Source organism: Urocampus carinirostris, chromosome 1 (assembly GCF_059441175.1).
Source record: "Urocampus carinirostris isolate Australia breed hairy pipefish chromosome 1, RoL_Ucar_1.0, whole genome shotgun sequence".
Lineage (NCBI taxonomy): Eukaryota > Metazoa > Chordata > Actinopteri > Syngnathiformes > Syngnathidae > Urocampus > Urocampus carinirostris.
In genome coordinates this window covers 64,749,462-64,774,021 of record NC_142349.1, presented here as the reverse complement: position 1 = coordinate 64,774,021, position 24,560 = coordinate 64,749,462, and the positions used below count along the sequence as shown (strand labels likewise).

The 24,560-nt window shown below is 39.6% G+C and overlaps 1 protein-coding gene across 3 annotated transcripts in view; it reads left to right on the top strand.

Annotated features, from left to right (window-relative positions):
- The window catches only part of spsb4a (splA/ryanodine receptor domain and SOCS box containing 4a), a 143,011-nt gene that overhangs the window by 61,028 nt on the left and 57,423 nt on the right, over positions 1 to 24,560 (top strand). For 2 of the 3 annotated variants that reach the window (XM_088348476.1, XM_088348483.1), the window contains one exon: positions 18,886 to 19,838. In XM_088348476.1, coding sequence (XP_088204602.1) covers positions 19,103 to 19,838 — 736 coding nt within the window. In that variant the 5' untranslated portion in view covers positions 18,886 to 19,102. Of the gene's footprint in view, positions 1 to 9,579; positions 9,708 to 18,885; positions 19,839 to 24,560 lie in introns of those variants that run through there. The other variant, XM_088348492.1, reaches the window with a different exon arrangement.

The following is a 24,560-nucleotide window of genomic DNA, read 5'->3' as shown; positions in this document are numbered from 1 at the left end:
GCCCTTAGAAATGTAATGTCTTTTACTTTTTAATTAAGTTAATGAAAGTTTCTGCTGAAAGTTCCAGTAATTGTTGAAAGACCATTAAACTTGCTTTAATTAGCAAGTTGGTCTTTGATAACTTATTCTATGCTAAATTACTCATTTCAAGCTAGCTCTAAGATAACTGTAAACGAAGGCTTTTGAAGGATGGTGTATTGAAAGTTTTTTTATGGGACATTTCCAGCTTTCGCGGTTTTGTGGTCTGGAACGTGTCTGCCTCAACAAATGGGGGCTCACTTTACTTAAAGAGGTAGGGGATGGCGGGATAAGTACTCCAGGATTTCACTCTTATACAATAATAGGATAGATCCTGCGCTCTATTTTTAGCCCATACTCTGCAAGCACTCCTAATCTGACAGCCTGCAGTAGCGTCTTTCTCAGCGCCGTGTTTAGTCTGGCCATGTCTGTCGTGTCGGAGGAGGAGAATACTTTGTGTGGTCTGTCCTGGCAAAGGGCGATACGGGCTCCCCTTTCTGACTTGATCCGTTTTGTTTTCTCAGCAGCTGACCCACGTAACCCCACCATCTCTCTTACCTCTGGGATTGTTTCGGTTTTCAATCCCCGCCCCAGCTTTTACTCAAATCTATACCGACTTCCACTTCTCAAGCATTATTTGTCTGGCCTTCTGCTTTCTTGGACATTAATTTGCAGACGACAGGGTTACATGTGCTGCAACCCGAACCCTCCCTACTCCTCTCGTTCCACTTTGCACTCAGCAATTTTTGAGAACCCGGCGGAGAGGGAGACAAGTGCCTTAATAATGAGACAATGTGAGCGTTCATGGGTGCAGCAGAGCCTGAGGTGCAATTATGTCAATTATCATGTAGCAAATTAATAAATTGTTATAGGAGCTGTAAAGAATATATAACTTAACTCGCAGCCGCTATTTCCTGGATTGCGTCCTCAGTGCAGCCTCTGTACATTTTCTAATGATGCACGTGCAAGTATGTGCATTTCTTAGATGCTCCAGAGAAACTCTTTTGCCATTCTTGGGGTTTGGGTTGGCGTTTGGACTGTACTTGAAACACCCTTTTTCTTACTTTCACCATTTTCATACACTAACAAATACAAAAAAAAAGCACTGTAGGGACAATCATGGAATCACTCTCCACTGCCCCACCCCACCCTTTTCATTTCATCCTACCAAATGTGTTCTGCTTTGAACAGCTTTGCTAAAAGTAAGTAAAGTAAGTGAAAATGAAGCATAGGGGCTCTTTTAACTTAATTTGGCATTCTTAACACATACTTGAAGGAGAATATATTCTACATTTACCTTTTTAAGGATACCTTTAAGGAGTGTTGTTTTATTCTCCTTACTGTCCAAGAAAGGCCTTTTCTTTTTGAGTGTTTGACTATAGCTAAATGGAGGAAAGAAAACTTTGGAGAACAAAATATACGATGATAAAACTGAAGTTTTATATTTTTAGTATTTTTATTTCTCGACATAATGTTATTGTCATGGCAACCCCTAGTTTACTAAGGGGACGGTCACACAGACATTTGCGGCTGAATCACGGCCAGAAATTTCTGCCTGTGGGGCGGACGCTATTGGACGCTTTGAGATCGCAATGCAGACGAGATACAGCAGTGCTTGACACAAGGTCGGAAATTCCGACCGCGGGTGGCAGCGCGAAAAAGTTTTGCACTGCTCATTTCTTCAGAGCGCGGGTACACAGCCTTTCACGAGCGTATCAAGGCTGAACCACGGCCAAAAATTTCTGGCCGTGAAGCAGATGCTGTTGGGCGCTGTTGGACGTTTTGAGACCGCCATATAGACGAGATACAGCAGTGCTTTACTCGCGGTCGGAAATTCACACGTGGTTGGCCGCGCGCAAAACTTTTGAGCTGCTCAAAAGTTTGAGCACGTGTTAAACTGCGTGCCGCACACTAGGTCAACACGAGGTAATGACGCGGAAATGACGCGGAACGACGTGCTCGGGCCGCGGCCAGGGCGTGGTTACACATGGGTAGGACGGGAAATTTCAGAGGGTAATCGTGGGTGGAGCATGGTAATAGCATGTTCTGCGCCTGTATCGCGGTGTTATTACGTGAAATTAGCGTGTTACGCGTGTGACAGTCAAACGCCTTTCTCCGCGTATATACAGCGCGATTTGCCGAGCGCACGTCAGTTGTGCTCGAGACGTCAAGGGGGTGAACATGGATCCCCGTCAGCGTAGTGACCTCGTCTTAATCCATTTTTATTTCTTGACATTTCTTTTCAAGATAATAAAATAAAAATGATGCCATAGCTTGAAATCTTGATCTTCACGGGACTGTGTCTTGAGCGGTTATGATTTCTACAGCCCGGTGTTATCCGAGAAATGCATCCCTGCCGAGATTTGCATCCCCTCGCTACTACAACCACTTTTACCTCGTTTTATCTCACTTTTAGGGAATGTAATGGCGAACATATAACCAAAACCACTTCGTCTTGCATTTGTTGGGAATGTAATAACTTAAACCATTCCGTCTTTGTTTTTGTTGTGAACGTAATCGAACGGTAAATCCTCCCCCCCTCGCGTGAACGCGCATTCTGCTGCGCTTCCAACAAAAGCGATCGTACTCTATATAAAACGCTTATTAAAACTATAAAGCGAGCTAATTATAACAATTGGGAGATCCTAGTCTATATAACGCGTTTATTTAAACAATAAAGTGCGATCGTATTCTACAAAATGCGTTTGTTAACGCGGATGAAAAAGTCACCAACGTCAATGCACGCTTACAACAAAAGCGATCGCAGCAGAATGCGCGTTCACGAGAGGGGGTGGGGGGGTGGGGGGTTGCGTAGGAGTCGGATTTGGGCACAACACCGGCTCGGGAGCTTTTATACCTGTGGTCCACACGAGAAAATGACGCAGAAATGACGCGATGAGGAAGCGGAACAGTCGCCGGCGTCTGTTTTGCGGGCATACCACCGATGAACAGCGGGTTGGCCAATTTTGCGCATTTTCCATCGCGGGCAACCACGGGGAAAAAAAAAACGCAAAATTTTAGCCGTGATTCAGCCGCAAACGGCTGTGTGACCGGCCCCTAAGGTGCAAATACCTATTATCAGTTAAAATGGTAATTATTTATTTGACTTAGTTTATATACTGTTATATATATATATATATATACACAGTGATTTTCAAGTTCCAATTTTATACTGTAGGACAAACCTAAATGCGAAAAAACACTGGTCGGTTTCTCAATGATATTTTTAACCTTGCCTGATTTCAAATAAACCTGATTTTTTTTTTAATCATATGGTCCCAAACATGGCTCTAGGTCCTAGCTTCCCTGAGTGGGAATGGATGTTGGCAATGTAGGTAGGATTTGTTTAATCTGGAGTTGTGATTATTTGGCAGTCTAATCTTAAATATCAGAGACATGCGCTTTAATAAACAGTTGAAATCAAGTTATATTATGATTACAAAACCATCCTAGCCTTAAATTTTTCCTAGGTTAGCCTAGCGATCATCGCGTTTCTTCTTCCTGGCAGTTAATTATTTTACGTCACTCTTTTGTAAATGTAATATTTTGAAAGGTATTTTTTAACTAATACAGATTCGGGAGTGAGTCCACAGCGTGTTTAGCTTCAGTAGTTGTCAGGTAGACATATCTTGCTCCCTTTGCTGATGAAACTTGTCTTCTAGCTTTCTTACATAACTTTAGCTCAGTATGCACATTCGTTCCAGCAAACCTTGCGTTGTTTTCACTGTGGTTTTGGAAAATCAGATTTTTCTTTTTTTATTGAACATATTTAAGCTTGGGTTAAGGTGACATTAAGAGTTTGAAATTTGAGACTATTCAAACCAACTTTGATTGAGTTTTATGTCATCTTTTTGTTATTATGAATTTCCCTCTTGAGTCGACTGCCTAGGAGATAGCTCAGAGAAGCACTCGTATTTGTGCATGTGAACGTGAGCAAAGAGAGAAAGAAATAGGCTTTGCGTAGGTGTGCGTTAAGGGGTGCTTGATCACTGTGGTGCTAATAGTCTGCCATGGATGGCATTATTCATTTTCCACTCTCCTTAGCAGTAACAAACACCTACAGCATGCATATCAGTCTTCATGTGTTGTCCCTTGAAATTAGTCACCGAGTTATTCATTGGTAAAGAAAAATATGACCATTTAATGGAGGGATTTTTTTCCCCTTTGGAAAAAAAATATGCCTGCTTTAAAAATTGGGGAGGAAGCTGATTGAGGGACTGCAATTCAACTTTGAGGGAAGTACTTGTATACCGTAAATTCCGGACTATAGAGCGCACCTGATTATAAGCCGCACCCACCACATTTTAAGAGGAAAACCGATTTTGTACATACACAAGCCGCACCTGTATATAAGCCGCATGCGCCCACATTTAAACATGTAACACAAACACAAAATTAACCCAAACCCGACTTCGAGTCCCGCAATTGAAACTAAATGTCCTTCATTAAAGTCCACAGTCCAAAAATCACAGCCGGCAAAATAAATGGAAAATGATACAGGTACTTAAGGTGTGCAGAGTCCAGGTCCCGTTGAAAGGTAAGGGTGGGAAAAATATATCAGATGAACACATTTACTCACGCAGTTCCTTTTTCTTTACCCAACTTTTTACCCCCTCTTCTTTCCTTGTCTGTCCCTCACCTAATACTTACACAACAATATTTTTTTCCACTGAATATGAATATACATACGTTTTATGATAAGTTTCTGTGATGCATGTTCTATGAATGGATGAATGCCAACTTAAAAGATGTACTTAGATTGATGTTTCACGTTAGCAGGGTTGGGTAAGGTTATTTTAACTGGATTACTCTTAATTACTTTTGGATTACTCCAATACCAAATATGCTAATAAAAGACAAAAGAAACTAAATATGAATAAAATTACTAAGTTTTGTGCAGGCTTGGGGAGTAACGGACTACATGAAACGGCAAAGATGATCTTGGCAAGCTGTTTGGATTTATTTTCATTTTGTTTCTGTCACACGGAAATCAAAGAGATCAAAGCCAGGAGAGAAAGCTTACCACGTGTTGTGAGTCATACATTTATTCATATTTAGTTTTTTTGTCTTTTATTAGCATATTTGGTATTGGAGAAATCCAAAAGTAATTGAAAGTAATCCAATTAAAGTAACCCTACCCAACCCTGCTCGTTAGCATGTGTTGTGTTGAATCAGTCTTTCACAGCACCATAAAGGATTCGCATTGTTTTGTTCTACTCTGAATGCATGGCAGAAACTAACGTTGTCTTCTTCTGTGTGTAAAGTTAGCATAGTCTTGTACGCCGAAAATAGGCGTATTTTACCCTGCTGAAATAAGTAGGTTAGCCGCAGTGGTACAGAAGTAAAACATATAATAAATAAATATATAATAAATATATTTACAGTATATCTTTTGGCCCTGCAACTGTCTGGAAACCAGTTCAGAGTGTCCCCCTAGTATGGATAAGCAGCACAGAAAATGGATGGACATACCTTTTTGACATGGTGCAGCAAATTCAGGTCTGAATGATTGCATGTTATAGGTTTTATACAGTCTTCAGTGCTGAATGAGCTACATTGACATTTTTTTTTACTTTGCATTGCAGATTTTTGTACTGAAGAATTCATTGGGCACTTTTACCTTGTTTGTGTTTCCAATTTAGAGCTGTTTGTGCAATTTCTTGTGTGCAATCTGTATGCTGAGTTGGCATCGATTGCAGCCTGATGCAAGTTGTGGTGTTCGGTGTCAGGCCCACAGAACGTAATTTGCACCAATTGATGGGGCCTGGCTCTCTGTAGGTTTAGTGGTATATATTGTACAAGTGTTAGGCGGGGAGATGGACAGATGGGAGTGAGGTGAAGGGGAACGGATGGAAAACTCACAGCGTGTTGTCGATCGCTCAGTAACTGCCTAATAAGTACAATGAGCGAACACGGCTTCTTTTCATCAAGCCAGTGTCCCCGCCGCTGTATTTTGACATGTTGTCAGCAGCCAGACGGTCGAGTTTACGTCTAACTCCGACAGCCTCAGCCACCCAGGGTTTCCCTCGGTGGGAATGAATGTCGGCAATGTAGGAAGGATGGCAGTTTGTTTAATCTGGAAGGGGAGTGGGGGGTCGCAGCTGTTGCCATGAAAAGATGTAACATAAATGTGTGCGCTTGTGGTTACACTCGAGGTCTGTTTATGCTCAGTCTGGCGCCCCCGGCGCGTCCTGATGAACGGAAGGGAACTTGGAAGAAGTGACCACTTTGTGATTCATTTTTCAGACGTCACCCGGATTGAGTCAAAGTTCAGGCAACCCGGGATGACTGATAATTAATTCAGTTCAAACAAAAATAAACATGTCAATATCAGCCCAGGGGTTTTTGAGGCCATTACCTTTCACCTTTAAAGTCTGAGATTTTTCAATGAACTGCTTGGTAATTTACGTCTTTGTAGGGTTGCATAGGGTTACTTTAACTTGATTACTTTCAATTACCTTTGGATTACTCCAATACCAAATATGCTAATAAAAGACAAAAGAAACTAAATATGAATAAAATTATGACTCACAACACGTGGTAAGATTTCTCTCCTGGCTTTTATCTCTTTGATCTCCGGCAAAACTAACATAAAATGCGACAGAAACAAAATGAAAATAAATCCAAACAGCTTGCCAACATCATTTTTGCTTCATGTATTCCGTTACTCCCCAAGCCTGCACAAAATTTAGTAATTTTGTTCATCAATTCAGCAGCTCCCGTGTTATTTATTTTCGATTGTTCTCGATTGTTCTCAGCTCAGGGATGCTGCTGGAAATGTGAATTTCCCTTCGGGGATGAACAAAGTATCTATCTATCTATCTATCTATGAATTCGGTTATGCTACATAGCACGTTGATACATTTTTTTCCTCTACGATGAAAGGTAGCACATTCTTCTGTGATGAAAGCTTGCGTATTTTATGTTATTAACTGCTTCTACACTCTGATAGGATTCTCTTCTACACCTAAATTTAGCGTACCGTCTTCCACCATGCTGAAAACTCATTTGTTCCTAAAACTAGCATATTCTGTCATGCAGAAAATTAGCATTGTTTTATATGCTCAAACTAGCGTGCTGTGTCTTCTTTTTTTGCCAAAAACGAGCATTTTTCCATTATGATAAGTCTTTTTTTCCGGCAACCAGTTAGCGTTGTGTTCTATGGTGGAAAGTAGCACATTTTTGCATGCCAATATATAGCGTCCTCTTTTATGATAAGAATTGATGTCCTTCTTTATGTCAAACACAAGCGTCCTCTTTTGTTCTAAATTACAGCATTTTTCACAACTACTATCCTTTTTGCTGGCAACTCATCTCTTCTTTTAAAAACTAATGTCTACAATTCTAAAAACTAGGTTCTTCCTCCATACTAAAAGCGAGCATTATTTTTCGATGCCAACAATTTACAGTACATCATCTTCCCAGACCAATACAGTCCTCTTTCATGCAGATAACTAGCGTCTTTTTTTGTTTAAATTTTAGATTGTGCTTTTCTAAAGAGATGATTAGCCTTCCCTCATGCTTAAAAATAGTGTCTTCCTGCATGCAGAAAACCATTCTCTTTTTTTACTTGCTGACAACTTTCTGCTACACTGAAAACTACGTTCTTACTTAATACCGAAACTGGCATCTTCTGCCTTGCCAAAGGCATGGATTGTATTTCTCTATGCATGTCATTAGCATGTCCTTATGCCAAAAACTAGTGTATTCCTCCATGGCAAAAACTAGTGTCCTTTTTATGCTAACAACTTGGGTCGTCTTCTGCCTCTGACAACTACAGTCTTCTTTCATACTGAAAATTAGTGTCTCTTTCAATACCAAAGCTAATGTCATCTTTTTCTGTGCCAATTTTTATCCAGAAAGCTAACTTGGGCTTCTATTTTGGAATTACCAAAACTATCATAGTCTTATTTTAAAAATTACCTGTGTTATTTCAACGGATTAGGGTCCAGGAAATATGTTAAGTACCGTAAATTCCGGACTATAGAGCGCACCTGATTATAAGCCGCACCCACCACATTTTAAGAAGAAAACCGATTTTGTACTTACACAGGCCGCACCTGTATATAAGCCGCAAGCGCCCACACTTTTACGTACCTCGTTTTATCTCACTTTTATATCTGTTGATGATATTACAGTTCGTTTCAGCATAATAAGCTTTATGGTAGAGTGCATAACAGTTTAAATACGAGCGATTTGAGTCTCAAAAGGCAAAATAAACACGTTACCTGCTCAAAAGTGGTTTATATACGGTGTGCATTACCGTTCGATTACATTCACAACAAATACAAGACAGAATGGTTTAAGTTGTATTACATTCCCAACAAATGCAAGACGAAGTGATCTTGGATATATGTTCGCCATTACATTCCCGAAAAGTGATATAAAAGTGAGATAAAACCAGTTAAAAGTGGTTGTAGTTGCAGGAGTGACATGTGCGCGCTCCAGCGACAGGGGATGCAATTCTCGGCAGGGATGCATTTCTCGGCATAACACCGGCTTTTCGGAACCCGTTGGTGATGGTGGATTTTTTTATACTGCCCCACGCTGTCAGGATCCACTGGCAGACTTGCGAAAAAGTTGCCTTTCGCATGCGCCCAGTTTTAGTGAAGTTACAGTCTTCCTCGGCGCATATATTCCACCGGTCTAAATCTTGCCTTTTGTACTCAAGCGCCGCTGGCGGCCGTTAGAAAAATTACATAAATTGGCCGCATCACTGAATAAGCCGCAAGGTTGAAAGTTTGGGGGAAAAGTAGCGGCTTATAGTCCGGAATTTACGGTATATGTTATGCTTGAATGGATGCTCAAGGGTCAATTCTGTGTGCACGCTGACAGCAAATAAGTTAGCTAGAAATTTGGGTATTTAACAGTTACATTGAGACTCTGTGATTAAGGGTTATACAAGTAAATACGAATTTACCTGGCATGTATGTTCTAATGCCCTATGAATTGTAACTGGTGATCTGTTGCTAGGCAGAGAAAAAGATTGGATATTACCGAATCTTACTGCAATATGTATTCTGTGTAGCACTATTTAGTTACTTTATATAACACGCTACAGTGGGCATTTGCACGTCACACTGGGTATTTGTATATTGTATTCTTTTGGCTTTATTATTGTACTGTTCTCAGCTCAGGGATGCTGCTGGAAATGTGAATTTCCCTTCGGGGATGAATAAAGTATCTATCTAAAAAGATTGAAATGTGTGATTTGCCCCAGACTATATTAACAATGCAGTGAAATAGGAAATAAGGTAACAAAAGTAAACAAATTGCAAAAGTAGCACGCTGCCAACAGTTGCAGCAGCAGACAGTACGCCAACCACACAGGGGGAGGGAGGAGGCTCAATAACAACCGTGACGACATAGGATCTGAGGTCAATCGCCGCCTTGATGACAGCCCATACGGCTGCATCGTCAGTCACACACACATCACCTAGTTTACTTTGGCAGTGATGAATGTTGCATGCAGCGACCGCCTTTAACCCGTCTGCCAGTCATAACGACACACAAATGCACACAAAAAGACCCACACTGAGTCAGCTGTCTGCTTGTCCCATCACTGAACTCGCTCATGCTGGGGGTGCTCAAGCTTTGGGAGCATGTTTTGGCTACTCGTTGCCATGACATCATTTGCAAGAAAAGAGAAAGCGCTTGAGCGGGAAATACCGAGGGAGTCACAATTGCAGGTACAGTGTTCTCGTTTGCCTGCGTCCTAGACGCATCATTTTTGCTGGGGACGCATAGTCTCAAATCAACGTGCGTCCCCGGGACGCAACTTTCTTGCCACAAAATTGTCATTATTACCCGATTACTTTTTTTTAACAAAGATTTACTGCACTTCTAACATTTCGTCAGGCAAATCCGCCATTGCTGTTTTGGTCTCGCGGTTCGAGTTTTCGTCTGCACGCCGATCTCGACCAACGAGATCTCGTTGTGTAGTGAAAGGAAGTCCGTCTTTTTTTAGAGAACCGGCTTTTTTGGCTCAACTCATTAAAATAGCCGGCTCTCAAACGGCTCACTTGCTTTGAAGATTGATATTACGATTTATGTTGTATAAAGAAGTTAAGAAAAAAAGGAAGTATAAAAGGAGAAAATAAAAAAAAGACAGGTTTGTGGTTATCCTTTTAATCGGTATATTACCAACAATGATTCTATGCAGACAATGAAAAAATAATTTGATGATTAAAACTGAATGAATATATAGATTTATATTATATATTTGTCGCAGATTTACGATTTCAACCTCGATAACACTAAATTTTGGGGACCCATAGATCTCTGTTGGGACCCATAGATTTTTGAGCATGCGAGTCCCCGGGGCCCATCACTTTTCAGAGGTAAAATGAACACTGCAGGTATGTGGGGGCCATTTGGCAATTTGCTTTACGTTTGCTTCAGACTCCATTGAACGGTTAACACGGAAACATACTCAAAGCAGACACACAAATTAGATTTGCAATTTTCACATTGAATCATTTTTGTTTAGTTTGGTGATTTTGCATTTGTAATCGCTCTATTTTAAATCTCAAGCTTGTGGACGCAACACATTTATTATTTGATAATATAAATGATAAAGTTAACATGCGGGATATTTACCTACTGGGATCATAAGTGGGATTTTTCCATGTCTAGAGACAAACGAATAAACCCTTTTACATGGCATTTTCGATTATTCCGATTACAAGGCAGAAGCTGGAATAACTTCATTACGCAAGTATTCGCCATTTCCGCATTTAAAGTTTGAGATTATATCAAGGAAGATTTCTTTCATGTCCCTCACCAAATTCCACGAAGTGCTTTGTTTTTCCGTGGCCCAAACGTAAAGTCCATTGCTGCGTTTGTTTACAAGATGTGCTCGTACGCAGCTTGCCTAAAGGATAGACTTACACTATGTATGGATTAGACCTAAGATTTATGGCCCGAGCCCGAACCCGAACCCGAACCCGAGGCAATTTCGGGCCGGGTCGGGCCTGAAATGTCAGTCATACGGTTGGGTCGGGTCGGGTTCGGTCCTGCTTTTTTTTTTTTTTTTTTAAATTAATTAATAATTATAAATATATGTTCATTAAAAATATATACTTAAACTATGTATGGATACTAGACCAAAGAATATAGTAAATCAAATAAATATTATTTGTGTACAATTAGTTGTGATTGCGGAAATCATAGCGTACAGTGACGTTGGTGACTTTTCCATCCGCATTAACAAACGCATTTTGTAAAATACGATCGCGCTTTATTGTTTAAATAAACGCGTTATATAGACTAGAATCTCCCAATTATTATAATTAGCTCGCTTTATTTTGTTTTAAAGCGTATTATATAGAATACGATCGCTTTTGTCGGAAGCGTACATTGACGTTGGTGACATTTTCATCCGCGTTAAAAAACGCAATTTGTAGAATACGATCGCGCTTTATTGTTTAAATAAATGCGTTATATAGACTAGGATCTCCCAATTGTTATAATTAGCTCGCTTTATTGTTTTAATAAGCGTTTTATATAGAATACGATCAGGGGGGGGGGGGGGATTTGCATAGGAGTCGGAAAAGGGCACAACACGTCAACACCCCCTCAATGATAGTGCCGCGCTAAAATCTTAAGGACGTACTACTACTGCTGCTGTGGATTATGGCCCAATGATCAAGTCGTCAAAATGACGGACGCCCTTAAATGTTTTCGCTACCTCAAAAAAAAAAAAACGTCAATGACAGATTGTCGCTTAATGTAACATCTGCAGTGCAGACACAGAAATATAAAAGATGTAAATGTTTATACAGTTTTATTTAACTTAGGCCTAGATGTTGTAACAAAAGGCAGAGTTTAATTTGTTATCATAAATCACCCCTCCTTATAAATAAAATATGTAATTTCGGGCCCCCTCGGGCCGGGCCAGCAAATCCAGTTAATTAGTCGGGCTCGGTCCGGGTCGGGTTTAATACCCCTCGGGCCTGCGTCGGGCGCGGGTGCTTTTTTTTGGCCCGATCTTACCTCTAGTATGGATAGATGCAACCTGTGACGTCAATTATATATGGATGGATATACCTGTGTCATTCTTGCAGTGGGGGCAGAAAATAGAATCAAAGTTTCCCACAGAAATCAACTAATACACAAAGTTTCCCTGTATAATTTGTCTCTGTACTACAAGTTCAACAGTGCTTTGCTGCAGAAAAATATATTCCAGTTAAGGGAAACTGCAAGTGCGGACAAGCAATCCGATTAGTCAAAAACCTTTACATATAGGAGTATGTATTTTTTGGACTATAAGTCACACCTGGAGTATATAGGAAAATGTATTTAATCAAATCTGACACCAAAATTATGCATGTCATCTTGAAAGACAATTTTAAATTAAAATAAAATAGAGAACAGGCTGAAAAAGTGTACGGTATACTAACATTACACGTACATGCATATCTTGGACACGCTCAAATATCTCAGTAATGACCTTACATTTTAAGAGGTATTCAGATGACTCTAGCATAAAGTACATACTTACAAAACTATCAGCTTCACTCCAAATCACTAAATCCAACGAAATGTTAACCCTCAGTGTCACTTTTACTGGAAAACAATTCGTCTGACTCGGGACGATGAACTGCTTCCTTCTTCCGTTAATGAGGGAATGATTTCACATATAAGTCTCACCGGAGTATAAGTTGCACTCCCGGCCAAACTATACAAAAATGGCGACTTGTAGTCCGAAAAATACGGTTATTTGAAAACGAAAGCACAAAACCAAAGATAGCAATTGTAATACTGACAGTCGGACTAAGACCTTAATCTGATATCTGTGATAGTTTACATGGATTCACATACTGTTTCTGCATGTAAACATATCCAAGAACCATATCAATTTCAATACATAATATAGTATTTTTTGTGAAGGCTCTTTAGTTCAACTCATTCTCCACCATTGACGGTTATGCATGCCAAAGTCAAGATTTTACCAGCTGTGAACGAGGTAATAGTTTATTGTATTTAGACCACATCATTTTAGGTTCATTCTGTGACAATTTGTTTTGGAACACTGCTAGTTAATCTGATGATCAGTGTTTTTGCTATTTGCTATTTGGCAAAGGCGATATGAGCCGATTATTCAATAGCACTTAACAAACCTGTAGACAGCATTTCTAGTTATTGGAAAATTGTGCTTTTTGTCTTACCTAGCACAAGTTACGTACTAGAAAGCTAATCTTATGCAATAATTGTCTGGCCCAGTAAATATTCTCTCCCAATGTCTATAAGGTAGAATGAAAGCTTTACCGTTGCTGTCTAAAATTACCCGAATCATTTAAATCCTTTTTTATGTAGGTCACATGACTTTTTGTTATATCGGACTCGCCTCTTTTTTAGGAAGAAAACACTACAGCTTTGTATCATTATCTGGGGAAATAGATATATATCTTCTTATTATGTGGACAAGCCAAAGCATGTGATGATGAGCAACAAAGACATTTCCTAACATTGCTGCCGCTTTCTGTTCAGCTATTACTGAAGTTTCTGTTACTGTTTTGGTCATTTGGGGAGCTCTGTTGAGCAAGTGGTTTTCTTGCAACACACACCAAAACAGGCTCTGGGCTTATTGAGGCAGATGAGGCAAAGGCATGAGCCATCTCGAGAGTGATGACACAAACGCCTTCTGTCATTTCGAGGTGTGACTCGCTTTCTTGTAACCGTAAGCAGCAGATGCTGTTCCTGGAAGGGTCCAATATGTCAGTTTCGATGGTAGAACTCTATTGAATTTAGGTTCTCACTTGAAAAAGAAATGTGAATATGCTTTACATTTGCATCCCAACTTGTGGTTGTGTTTAACAGCACAAACTATGTGGCTAAGAAATAAAAAATACAAATTAGGAATAGATAAAGAGATCAGGTGGATCCCCCTCCCTTATTTCAAGTAATATTATTCTAATTTACTATCAGCTGTAGAAAACAGAAATCTTACCTAATCGACAGGACATTTATCTTTATTCTTTCCTGGTTCCAATCTTTTAAACTTATTTTTTTAATTATTGTTTTTTTCAAATGAGTAAAGCTGTCCACTATGTCAAATCCTTGTTTACATACAGGGAGTGCAGAATTATTAGGCAAGTTGTATTTTTGAGGATGAATTTTGATATTGAACAACAACCATGTTCTTAATGAACCCAAAAGTCTCATTAATATCAAAGCTGAATATTTTGGAAGTTGGAGTGGGGCTTTTTTAGTTTTAGCTATTTTAGGAGGATATCTGTGTGTGCAGGTGACTATTACTGTGCATAATTATTAGGCAACTTAACAAAAAACAAATGTATACCCATTTCAATGATTTATTTTCATCAGGGAAACCAATATAACAGCTCAACATTCACAAATATACATTTCTGACATTCAAAAACAAAACAAAAACAAATCAGTGACCAATATAGCCACCTTTCTTTGCAAGGACACTCAAAAGCCTGCCATCCATGGATTCTGTCAGTGCTTTGATCTGTTCACGATCAACATTGCGTGCAGCAGCAACCACAGCCTCCCAGACACTGTTCAGACACTGTTTTCCCTCCTTGTAAATCTCACATTTGATGAGGGACCACAGGTTCTCTATGGGGTTCAGATCAGGTGAAGAAGGAGGCCATGTCATTAGTTTTTCTTCTTTTAGACCCTTTCTTGCCAGCCACGCTGTGGAGTACTTGGATGCGTGTGATGGAGCGTTGTCCTGCATGAAAATCATGTTTTTCTTGAAGGATGCGGACTTCTTCCTGTACCACTGCTTGAAGAAGGTGTCTTCCAGAAACTGGCAGTAGGACTGGGAGTTGAGCTTGAGTCCATCCTCAACCCGAAAAGGCCCCACAAGCTCATCTTTGATGATACCAGCCCATACCAGTACCCCACCTCCACCTTGCTGGCGTCTGAGGCGGACTGGAGCTCTCTGCCCTTTACCGATCCAGTCACGGGCCCATCCATCTGGCCCATCAAGACTCACTCTCATTTCATCAGTCCATAAAACCTTAGAAAAATCCGTCTTGAGATTTTTCTTGGCCCAGTCTTGACGTTTCAGCTTGTGTGTCTTGTTCAGTGGTGGTCGTTTTTCAGCCTTTCTTACCTTGGCCATGTCTCTGAGTATTGCACACCTTGTGCTTTTGGGCACTCCAGTGATGTTGCAGCTCTGAAATATGGCAAAACTGGTGGCAAGTGGCATCTTGGCAGCTGTACGCTTGACTTTTCTCAGTTCACGGGCAGTTATTTTGCGCCTTGGTTTTTCTACACGCTTCTTGCAACCCTGTTGACTATTTTGAATGTAACGCTTGATTGTTCGATGATCACGCTTCAGAAGCTTGGCAATTTTAAGAGTGCTGCATCCCTCTGCAAGATATCTCACTATTTTTTACTTTTCAGAGCCTGTCAAGTGCCTCTTCTGACCCATTTTGCCAAAGGAAAGGAAGTTGCCTAATAATTATGCACACCTGATATAGGGTGTTGATGTCATTAGACCACACCCCTTCTCATTACAGAGATGCACATCACCTGATATGCTTAATTGGTAGTAGGCTTTCGAGCCTATACAGCTTGGAGTAAGACAACATGCATAAAGAGGATGATGTGGTCAAAATACTCATTTGCCTAATAATTCTGCACTCCCTGTATACATTTTCTATTCTTAGCAGAAGCATGAAAAATGAAGATCCACACCCTGCTATGTGAGATAATGATATTTTTTTTCAACTATGGAAACAAGTTCTTCAGATAAGAAAAGTAGTACCTAAAATTTGCCTACTGGGCAGGATTTTACTTTTTGGAGTGTTTTCAAAAAACATTATCTAGGTACTGATTGTAGAACATACATATTTTTTTGTGCAACTAATCCCTTTTAAAATTGATCTAAAATAAAAGAAGTGGACAAGTTAATATATGACTTTGGACAGATTAAAACTACACTGCAGTAAAAAATATTGAATACTGCAACATTGTAAACATACAATGCATGCAAAAAAAGAAAGGGTACAAAAAATGGGACTAAGTCATTGTTATTTTTACAATTTGTTTTGAAAAAAGAAAAAAATAATCTACAAAATTATATCATTACTATACGTATACAGTAAAATAAGTAAAATGGTGGGATCATCAAAATGATGTCATAGTTAATTTCCCAAATAGCGCGGGGGTATAATTCAAGCCAGATATTTTATTTTTTGTTGACATCCTCATTGTTTTTTCCTACGTTTTAATGGTCAAATATTAATGTGTCCAGTGTTAGGATTTTTATCCAGAAAAAAATGTGTTTTTTATTCGGTTTTGATCAAGATCTACATCATGTATTGTACTAAATGACAACACATTGAAAGCTTAAGAATCTAGAAGTGGAATCCTGACTTTTCTTTCTAAATTTACATGACATGTTAGGGGTCATAACTCAACCCAATTAGTAATACTATCATGATTGCCCATTGCCCTCACCTGTGCCCGCTCGTTTTGCGCCAACTGCTGCTCGTTGCCTGATTGGTTCACCTCCTATTTAACCTCAACGCTACCTTTCACTCCTTGTCAGTCCGTCAGCGAACCTCCGCACATGCAAGGCGAGCACTATTTGACTCTGGCTTCCGTCTGTCCTGTCCTTACCTGTATCCTGCTCGTCTGCCCTTGGCCTCCCGATCGTCTCCGGCTCCCTGACTTTTTCCTTCCTTCGACCACGCTCCGATCTCCCGCCTCGGCTACTCGACCCGTATTTTCCCACCGACTACGTTATGATCTCCTGTCCCGGCTACTCGACTCGTTTCTGCCTATCGACTACGCTCCGATCTCCCGTCCCGGCAACTCAATTCGTTCCCGCTTTCCGACCACGCTCTGATCCCGTGAGCTCCCTGCTCCTCCTGCCGATTGATCGCCAAATTGCTGGCGCTTGCTTTCCCATACCTGACTTCTCAGCTTCCGCAATTAAGTTTGTTGTGAAATGTTACGCGTTTGGGTCTACCATCTGTTCTGGTTCTGACAATTATTATTTTTTTCTTTTGAGCTAAACCCTACCTTTTAACATCAAAGTACAATTGTGCTGGTCTTTAAGGAATACAGGATTTTTTCAGAAAAATAGAACACAGTGATAATGTTATTGATTTTCTTCAATATAATAATAAAAAAAAAAAATCATACATTCGGATTTCATTGCAAATCAACTAAAATATCACAAACGTTTTATTATTTTTATATTATGTATTTTACTTATTATGCTTTTTCTTGATATTTTTTTCTTAAGATGAGAAACCAATACTGGCTTTAATTGACAGTGGTTCCTGAATCGAAGACATCAACAACATCTGCTGGCAGTTAGCCTGATCTCTTTCATAATATCTAGCCAATTATTTTCCATACCGCAAATCCTGTTTATAATTCTGGGTAACCAAAACATATGACAGCTGACCTAAGCACATACAGACATATCCAGGCAAGCAATCGTTCAATTATGATAATTGAATGCTGCCTTTGCAGAGGTCACACAACCCAACCACGAAAAATCAAATTCAAAAACATCCAACGTGGTTTTACCCATAATGGCTCTGGAAGTAAAAGTGAAGCACCCCCTTTTTTAACTGATACACTAAAACTGTGCCAACAAATGAATACCAACTTGAAGTTGTCCTCTGGCGTTTTATTGCTTTTTAAAGTTCCGTGGTCCTAACTGAAAACATGCTGGATGCAAATCCCAAATAATATTGCACAAGAGAAAAGTTTGGGGGGTTGCATAAAGGGACTGGCATTGGCTCAGATCTGTTGGAAGGATGCAATATGAGTCAGAGGAAGTGTATTCGTGTACATGTGGCAGTCTGTGGATTTTGTTTTTCCCGTCCAACTAAAATCCTGGCATCAAAATTGGGTAACTTCATCCCTCACCATTTATCCTTTTTTTTTAATTTCCTTCTCAGAGCCATCAACAAGATGGTTCTTTCATCAATAGAAATAAAAAGAGCTGTAGTTCAATTTTTAAAACGTAGTAATAAAGAAAAAACAACAACACATGAATACCAACCCCTTTTTGTAGAAAATGTTTCTCAGAAATTCATTTTTGTTTGCTCATTATTTGAATCCCTTCATTGTTTAATAAAAACGTATTTAACGAATAGCTGTGTTCTAAAACTTAAATAGTAGCTTTTTTGTAAAAGAGGGGTCTCAACGTTGTGCTTGCAGGCACCAGAGTGCCCCTTAAGGACAGCTGAGCTGCCCTTGAACCTGTTTTGAAAACACCTCAGTGCTGGGTCATTGTGATTTTCTTATAACATTGTTTTTTGTGTGGTCAATTTAACCCTACTTTGAGAATTAATCTGGTAATAACATAGTAACAATATAGTTATAACATATTTTTGTAGATCTATAGGTGTTGTTTTGTTACAGTAGTATACTCTCAGTCGGTAACAAAGTAATCTTGAGTTAAGTTTGCATGTCACTATGTTTAAGTTGTACCCAAAAAAAACATTAGCACAGAAAATGCACTTCATCCATCCATCCCTTATCTGCACCGCTTATCCTCAGAAGGGTCACGGGGGTGCTGGAGCCCATCCCAGCTATGACGGTGTCAGGGCGGCAGTAGCTCAGGACGTCTTGGGATCAAGGAATCCCGGCTTGTCCGTGTTACATGTCGAAGTGTCCTTGGGTAAGACACTGAACCCCTAATACCCCCAATAAGCAGGTTAGCATCTTACATGGCTGCAATACAAGGCCGCTATTGAGAAATGTGGAGCACATTGTAAAGCGCTTTGGGAAGTCATTGACTATATAAAATCAGATCATTTCATTTCATAAACTTATCAGTTGTATATTGTTTTTTGTTTCTAGAAAATCTACAGTAAATATAACCGTTTGTTTAAATCATCTTTTTCATTTTGTGTTCAACAGGTAGCAGCATTTCTAACATCCTAAAGAGATTTGGGACATGAGAGCAGCCATCCATTTGTGACTTCCTCCTCCACCTCCACTTCCCTTTACCTCAAATTCACCTCAGCCGCACCGCATTGATGAGGTAACATCACGCCGTGCTCAGGGCAGCAGCCACCTGCACAAACATCCCCCCCTTATTCCCTTCCGCCCTTCCGCCACCTGCTCCGTCGCAGCCATGGGCCAGAAAATATCAGGCGGCATCAAATCCGTGGACGTCCGCGGCGAAAGCGGCGGCTCCCCATCCTACCGGCCCTCGGCCCATCATCGCAGGCAGCACCCGGAATTGAGGGGTCCGGATTTCTCCAAACCCCCCAGACTGGATCTCCTCCTGGACATGCCGTGTGCCAGCCTGGAGATGCAATTCCGCCACGCGTGGAACGCCGAAGACCGCTCGTTGAACATTTTTATCAAAGAGGAGGATAAGTTGACGTTTCATCGCCACCCGGTGGCTCAGAGCACGGACTGCATCCGGGGTCGGGTCGGATACACGCGGGGGCTCCACGTCTGGAGGATTCACTGGCCCTCGCGGCAACGGGGCACCCACGCTGTGGTCGGGGTTGCCACCTCCGAGGCTCCTCTACATTCGGTCGGGTATACTGCCTTGGTAGGGTCGGATTGTGAGTCTTGGGGCTGGGATTTGGGACGGAATCGTCTGTACCACGACAGCAAGAACCGAGCCCACAGCTCGCTTCCTTCCTATCCTTCTTTTCTGGAGCCGGAGGAAGTTTTTACGCTGCCGGACTCTCTGCTGGTCATTCTAGACATGGATGAAGGGACGCTGAGTTTCATGGTGGAGGGACAGTATTTAGGAGTGGCCTTCCGAGGGTTGAAAGGGAAGAAACTGCATCCCATCGTCAGTGCCGTGTGGGGCCATTGTGAGATATCCATGAAGTACATCAACGGGCTTGATCGTAAGTAAAAACCTTACTTTTATTCCAAAAAATTGACGTCGCAAAATAGTTCCTGTTATGACTGATCTGTGTGATTGACAACTGTCACAATGCTTTAGATCAGATGATGTGATAAGTCCGTAGTTTGACATAGTCTCTTGTCTGTGCAGCCTTTTGAGACTCCTTGTGATTACTGCACAAATAAATGTGACTGGACTTGACTTAAAATTGCAACCCTAGTTACTGAAAGAGGCCGTCTCTGGAACAGTATGTGGCTCTTTGGTGCATCCTAGTGGCTGCCTGGTGCTTTTTCAAAAATGATTGATTATAGAAAATTATATGCTCCATGTAGGAGGAAGAAAATGACACAAAAAATCTTAACTTTTTCCAATGATATTGCCCCCCTTATGTGGCTTTTAAAAAGCTTATATTTTTTCGGCTCAAACATATGTTTTGTTGGTACTATATGGCTCTTTCAACATTTTGGGTTGTCAAGCCCTGAACTAAGAGCGTGTTACAACCTCACAAATTCAATAGAGCATCAAAGTTTTGACAAACTCCCCTTTTGACATGACAATTTTTTTATAAGCTATTTGTCGAGAAAAATTGTTCAAACCTCACATTGTTCATTTGCTAAAACCCCCCCAAAAACAAACCAAGTTTTTAATTGCTGTTAAAAATGTCGATAAAAACTCATATTGTTGGGATATGATATAATGAAATTGTGTGTTTAATTGCTGTTAAAAAAATAGTTAAAACGTCATATAACGAAATTGTGAACATGCTTAATTGCTGTTAAGATTGTCGAGAAAAATTGTTCAAACCTCTCATTGTTTATTTGATGTTACTAGTGTCAATAAAATTGTTCAAACCCCAAAAAATTTAGTTAAATCCATGGACTGTCCCCCCACCCCCCATAATATTGGCACGTTATCAAATACTTTTCCCCATTTTGCCCACTACATTTATTATTCTTGGAATGTCTCAAAATAGTGACTGTTATTACTGATTTTTTTGGATTAACAACTTTCACAGTAGTCAAAACATTCCTACTTGAAATAAGAACCATAGCAATAAACTATTAGCGGGTGCTACAACCACACACATGTATAACACCATCGCAGTTTTAACAAAGCTCCCTTTTCACATTACAACATTTTTTATAAGCTCTTTAGATTATAGTTGCATCCCTGAATTAAAAAAACTTGCCTTTGTAAAAAAAATCCTCATTTTACTCATTTTTATAATAGTATTTTCCTGCATTTTTTGGAGGGTAGAAAGAGGAAAAAAACAGCTGCTAATCGTTGTAATGGAATCAGAAAAGCATTATTGAGTGCTCTAATTATTTTACAATATTTATGTTTTTCTATTAAAACTAGAAAAAAAAATCCTCAATTCTATAGAATATCTATTTTATATTGTAGCCGGCAGGTGTTGTTTTTTAAGAACTTTTTGACTTAATAAATAAAAAAAGTGAATTAGAATAATGCTTGAACAATGTTTAAAACAAGCAAAATTATCTGCAAAATTTAAAGAAAATCACTTTCTTGTTGCATTTATTATGTGAAATATATGAACAAATGAGCAAACTTAACTTAATTTACGCTACCAAAAATATTTTCTATAGTTTTAAGTACAAAAATATCTGCTTCTGAGGCAACAATGTATTTTTCAGCATATTTCGAAGAACATGAAAGTCAGTTTTTTGTTGTTGTTGCTTTTTTCTTATTCTAAAATTTTGAAGAGAAGCTGTTTAGTATGTTGGGTTTCATTGTAAACCCATTTATTTTTTACAATGTACTTCTAATAACATGAAAGTCAGTTTTTGTTGTTGCCTTTTTATTTTATTTTTATTTTGAAGCAATGCAGTTTTAGTATGTTGGGTTTCATGTTTCTCTCCCATACTAATGTTTTAGATTCTGATCTCACTGTTGTATGAAATGAGCAATACCTTTTCTGCAATTCCAGTTGAGTAATTATTTGAAGAGCTTATTAAGTTTGAGAGGTGTCATGGCTGTTCTAATCTAAGGATCAACCAATGTAGGTTTTTTAGGACCGATACTGATTCCATTTATAAATTTTTTGGGGAGCCCAATAATGCAAATTTGGCAGTGGCTCAGGAGGTAGCGCGATCGTCTTCGAAAAAAAAGAGATCGGAGTTCGAATCCCGGCTCCTTCATGTTACATGTCGAAGTGTCCTTGGGTAAGACACTGAACCTCTAATACCCTCAATAAGCAGGTTAACGCCTACATGCTGCACGTTCGCTATTGGGAAATGTGAAGCACAATGTAAAGCGCTTTGGGAAGTCTTGACTTGAAAAGTGCTATATAAATGCAGATCATTTGATTTCATTCGCTGTAAAAGGTTAAAAATTGCCATAAGAAAATGTAATAATGCAAAAAACAGACTGATATAAATTCAAATAAAACTTTAATAATAGCTTAACTAACATGACTTAGCTTTCACTTCAACCAAAAAATAACAGTGAGTATTAAAATTGACTTAGCAGCAACTCGTAAAAAGGTCTATTAACTCTTAAATAGCTCCCTGATTTTTAAAATTGAATTAAAAATGTCAATACAACCATCCATCCATTATCTGCACCGCTTGTCCTCAGTAGGGTCCCAGCTATCTTCGGGCAGTGGGCAGGGGACACCCTGAACTGGTTGGGAGTTGTTTTTGGAATGTGGGTGGAAACCAAAGTGCCCGGAGAAAGCCCACGCAGGCACGGGGAGAACATGCAAACTCTGCACAGGAAGGTTGATAGCTGGGTTGGATACCATGACCTCAGAACTGTGCCGTGCTGCCCTCAATACCACCAACATTACCTACATTAACTTAAAACAAAAAAGTGCAACATAATTTCAACGGAGCTCGCGGATTGAAAAGTGTGGGCACCCGTGTTTTAGAACCATATTGACGAACAACTTTTATAAGTGATAAGAGCTAATATATGTGTCTCCACCTGTATGTGCTTCCCTAAAACAAGTTAACTACACTTTTTACGCTATCTCTTAATCACAGACATGCTGTCTTGACCACAGACTTTTAAACATCTCAATTTTATCAGTTGTCTTGACTCACAAGCATGTAAATAGCTCAAGAGTTTGCAGAGCTGCCGCTGTTTACTCCTTCTCAGTGGTTCGGCCCCTGGTTGCTTAGGTAGCATGTGAGACAGAAGGCAAGGGGGAGTGGGGGGAAGGCTCTGTTGTATCTGAGCCTAAATAATCGGCCCGTCGAATGAATAAAAATGCCTATACCTATTGTTTGTCCCTGCCGTTAATCGGCCCACCCGATAAACGGTCGAACTCTATTCAGAACCAAATCCATTTGTATTTTACTTAAAGTCCTAATCACACAAGAACCAAAACCTTCTTCTTTGATGGTGTGCCATGGAATGTCCTACCTAGAAAAAAAAATAGATAAGGGGTCATGTACGGCTCCCTTCCCGATCTAAGTCTGAAATGTTTTTGTGAAAGTGCAGCTGGCCAACTGAAACATGAGTCAGACCCAAAACACATTGCAGCATCACATTTGAATGTTCAGACTTCCTGATAAAATCTCGGCTGCCTGTAGTCTAAGTAGCTAGATTAAATAGCTCAAATCCAGCTAATCCCCGGCACTATAGGCGGTATTGAAATGGAGACATTGGGTAGTGAACTTTTAGTTTTTTATTTTAAGTACCAGCTGGTTGATTTCCCAGAAAATCCTCGAACTGTAGCGTCTCCTGTTAGTTTTACGAGCATTTCTTGAAGTGGAGTTTGAGGTTTTACTTGAGAAGATTTTTAGGGAGAAGTGATGATTTCAAAAGGCTCAACCTGACAGATGTGAGTAACTTGGAAATAATTGTGAGTAGCCATGAGCCTTTATAGAATTTACACATCATTGAGAAAAAAAATCTATTTTAATGAACCAGAGAGCTGTAAAATATAATTTTACAAAGAATTAGCAAATGGTTCCCCCTTGTAACAAGAGCAAATATTTGGTACTGTATTCAGGGTTCATCCGGGTGCCTAAAATCCTTGAAAATGCTTAAATTTTAATGTTGTTTTTAAGGCAGGAAAATGATTAAATTTTGAGGGAAGTGCTTGAAAATGCTTGAAATTGTTGCCCTTGCCATGTTTCTTGGCTTTCTGGCTCTGAAGACCACACAATACATGAAGAATTAAAAAAAAAGGGCGTGAAAATAACGCCGACACGCCTGCTCTGGTGGTTGGTTATTATGGCATTGTGTTGTGAGGCGTCACCTAATTACAGCTCTATTTAGAAAACCGGCTGTTTTTATACATACATCCATACATATATAATACATATATATACAGACGCTGCCCTACTTATGAATGAGATCGTTGAATAAGTTAGTAAGTAAGTTGAATTTATTTGTTAGTTGCTTCAGTGCTATATTTTGTATGTTTAAGGCTTGTAGTAACCTGTATTGTTTTGTACTAAAAAAACATTTCATAAAATAATATGCTCTATAAAGAAAAATGAAGTTAAGTTTAACTTACTTTTGGAAGATGAGCTTCAACAATTAGGCGACTTCCTCCTCCGTGTTAAAAAGTGGCAGAAAAAAAGCGATCGAACCATTTTCACAAGAGCATCAAGCTTACGTATTCCACTTTCATTTCAAATGAATTGGCTCGCCCTTTCTTTACACTTTACACAAACCATATTGAATGGATGCACGAGATATTAAACAATAAAAACGTCAACGTTCTTAGTGCGCTGGAGATACTGTATAG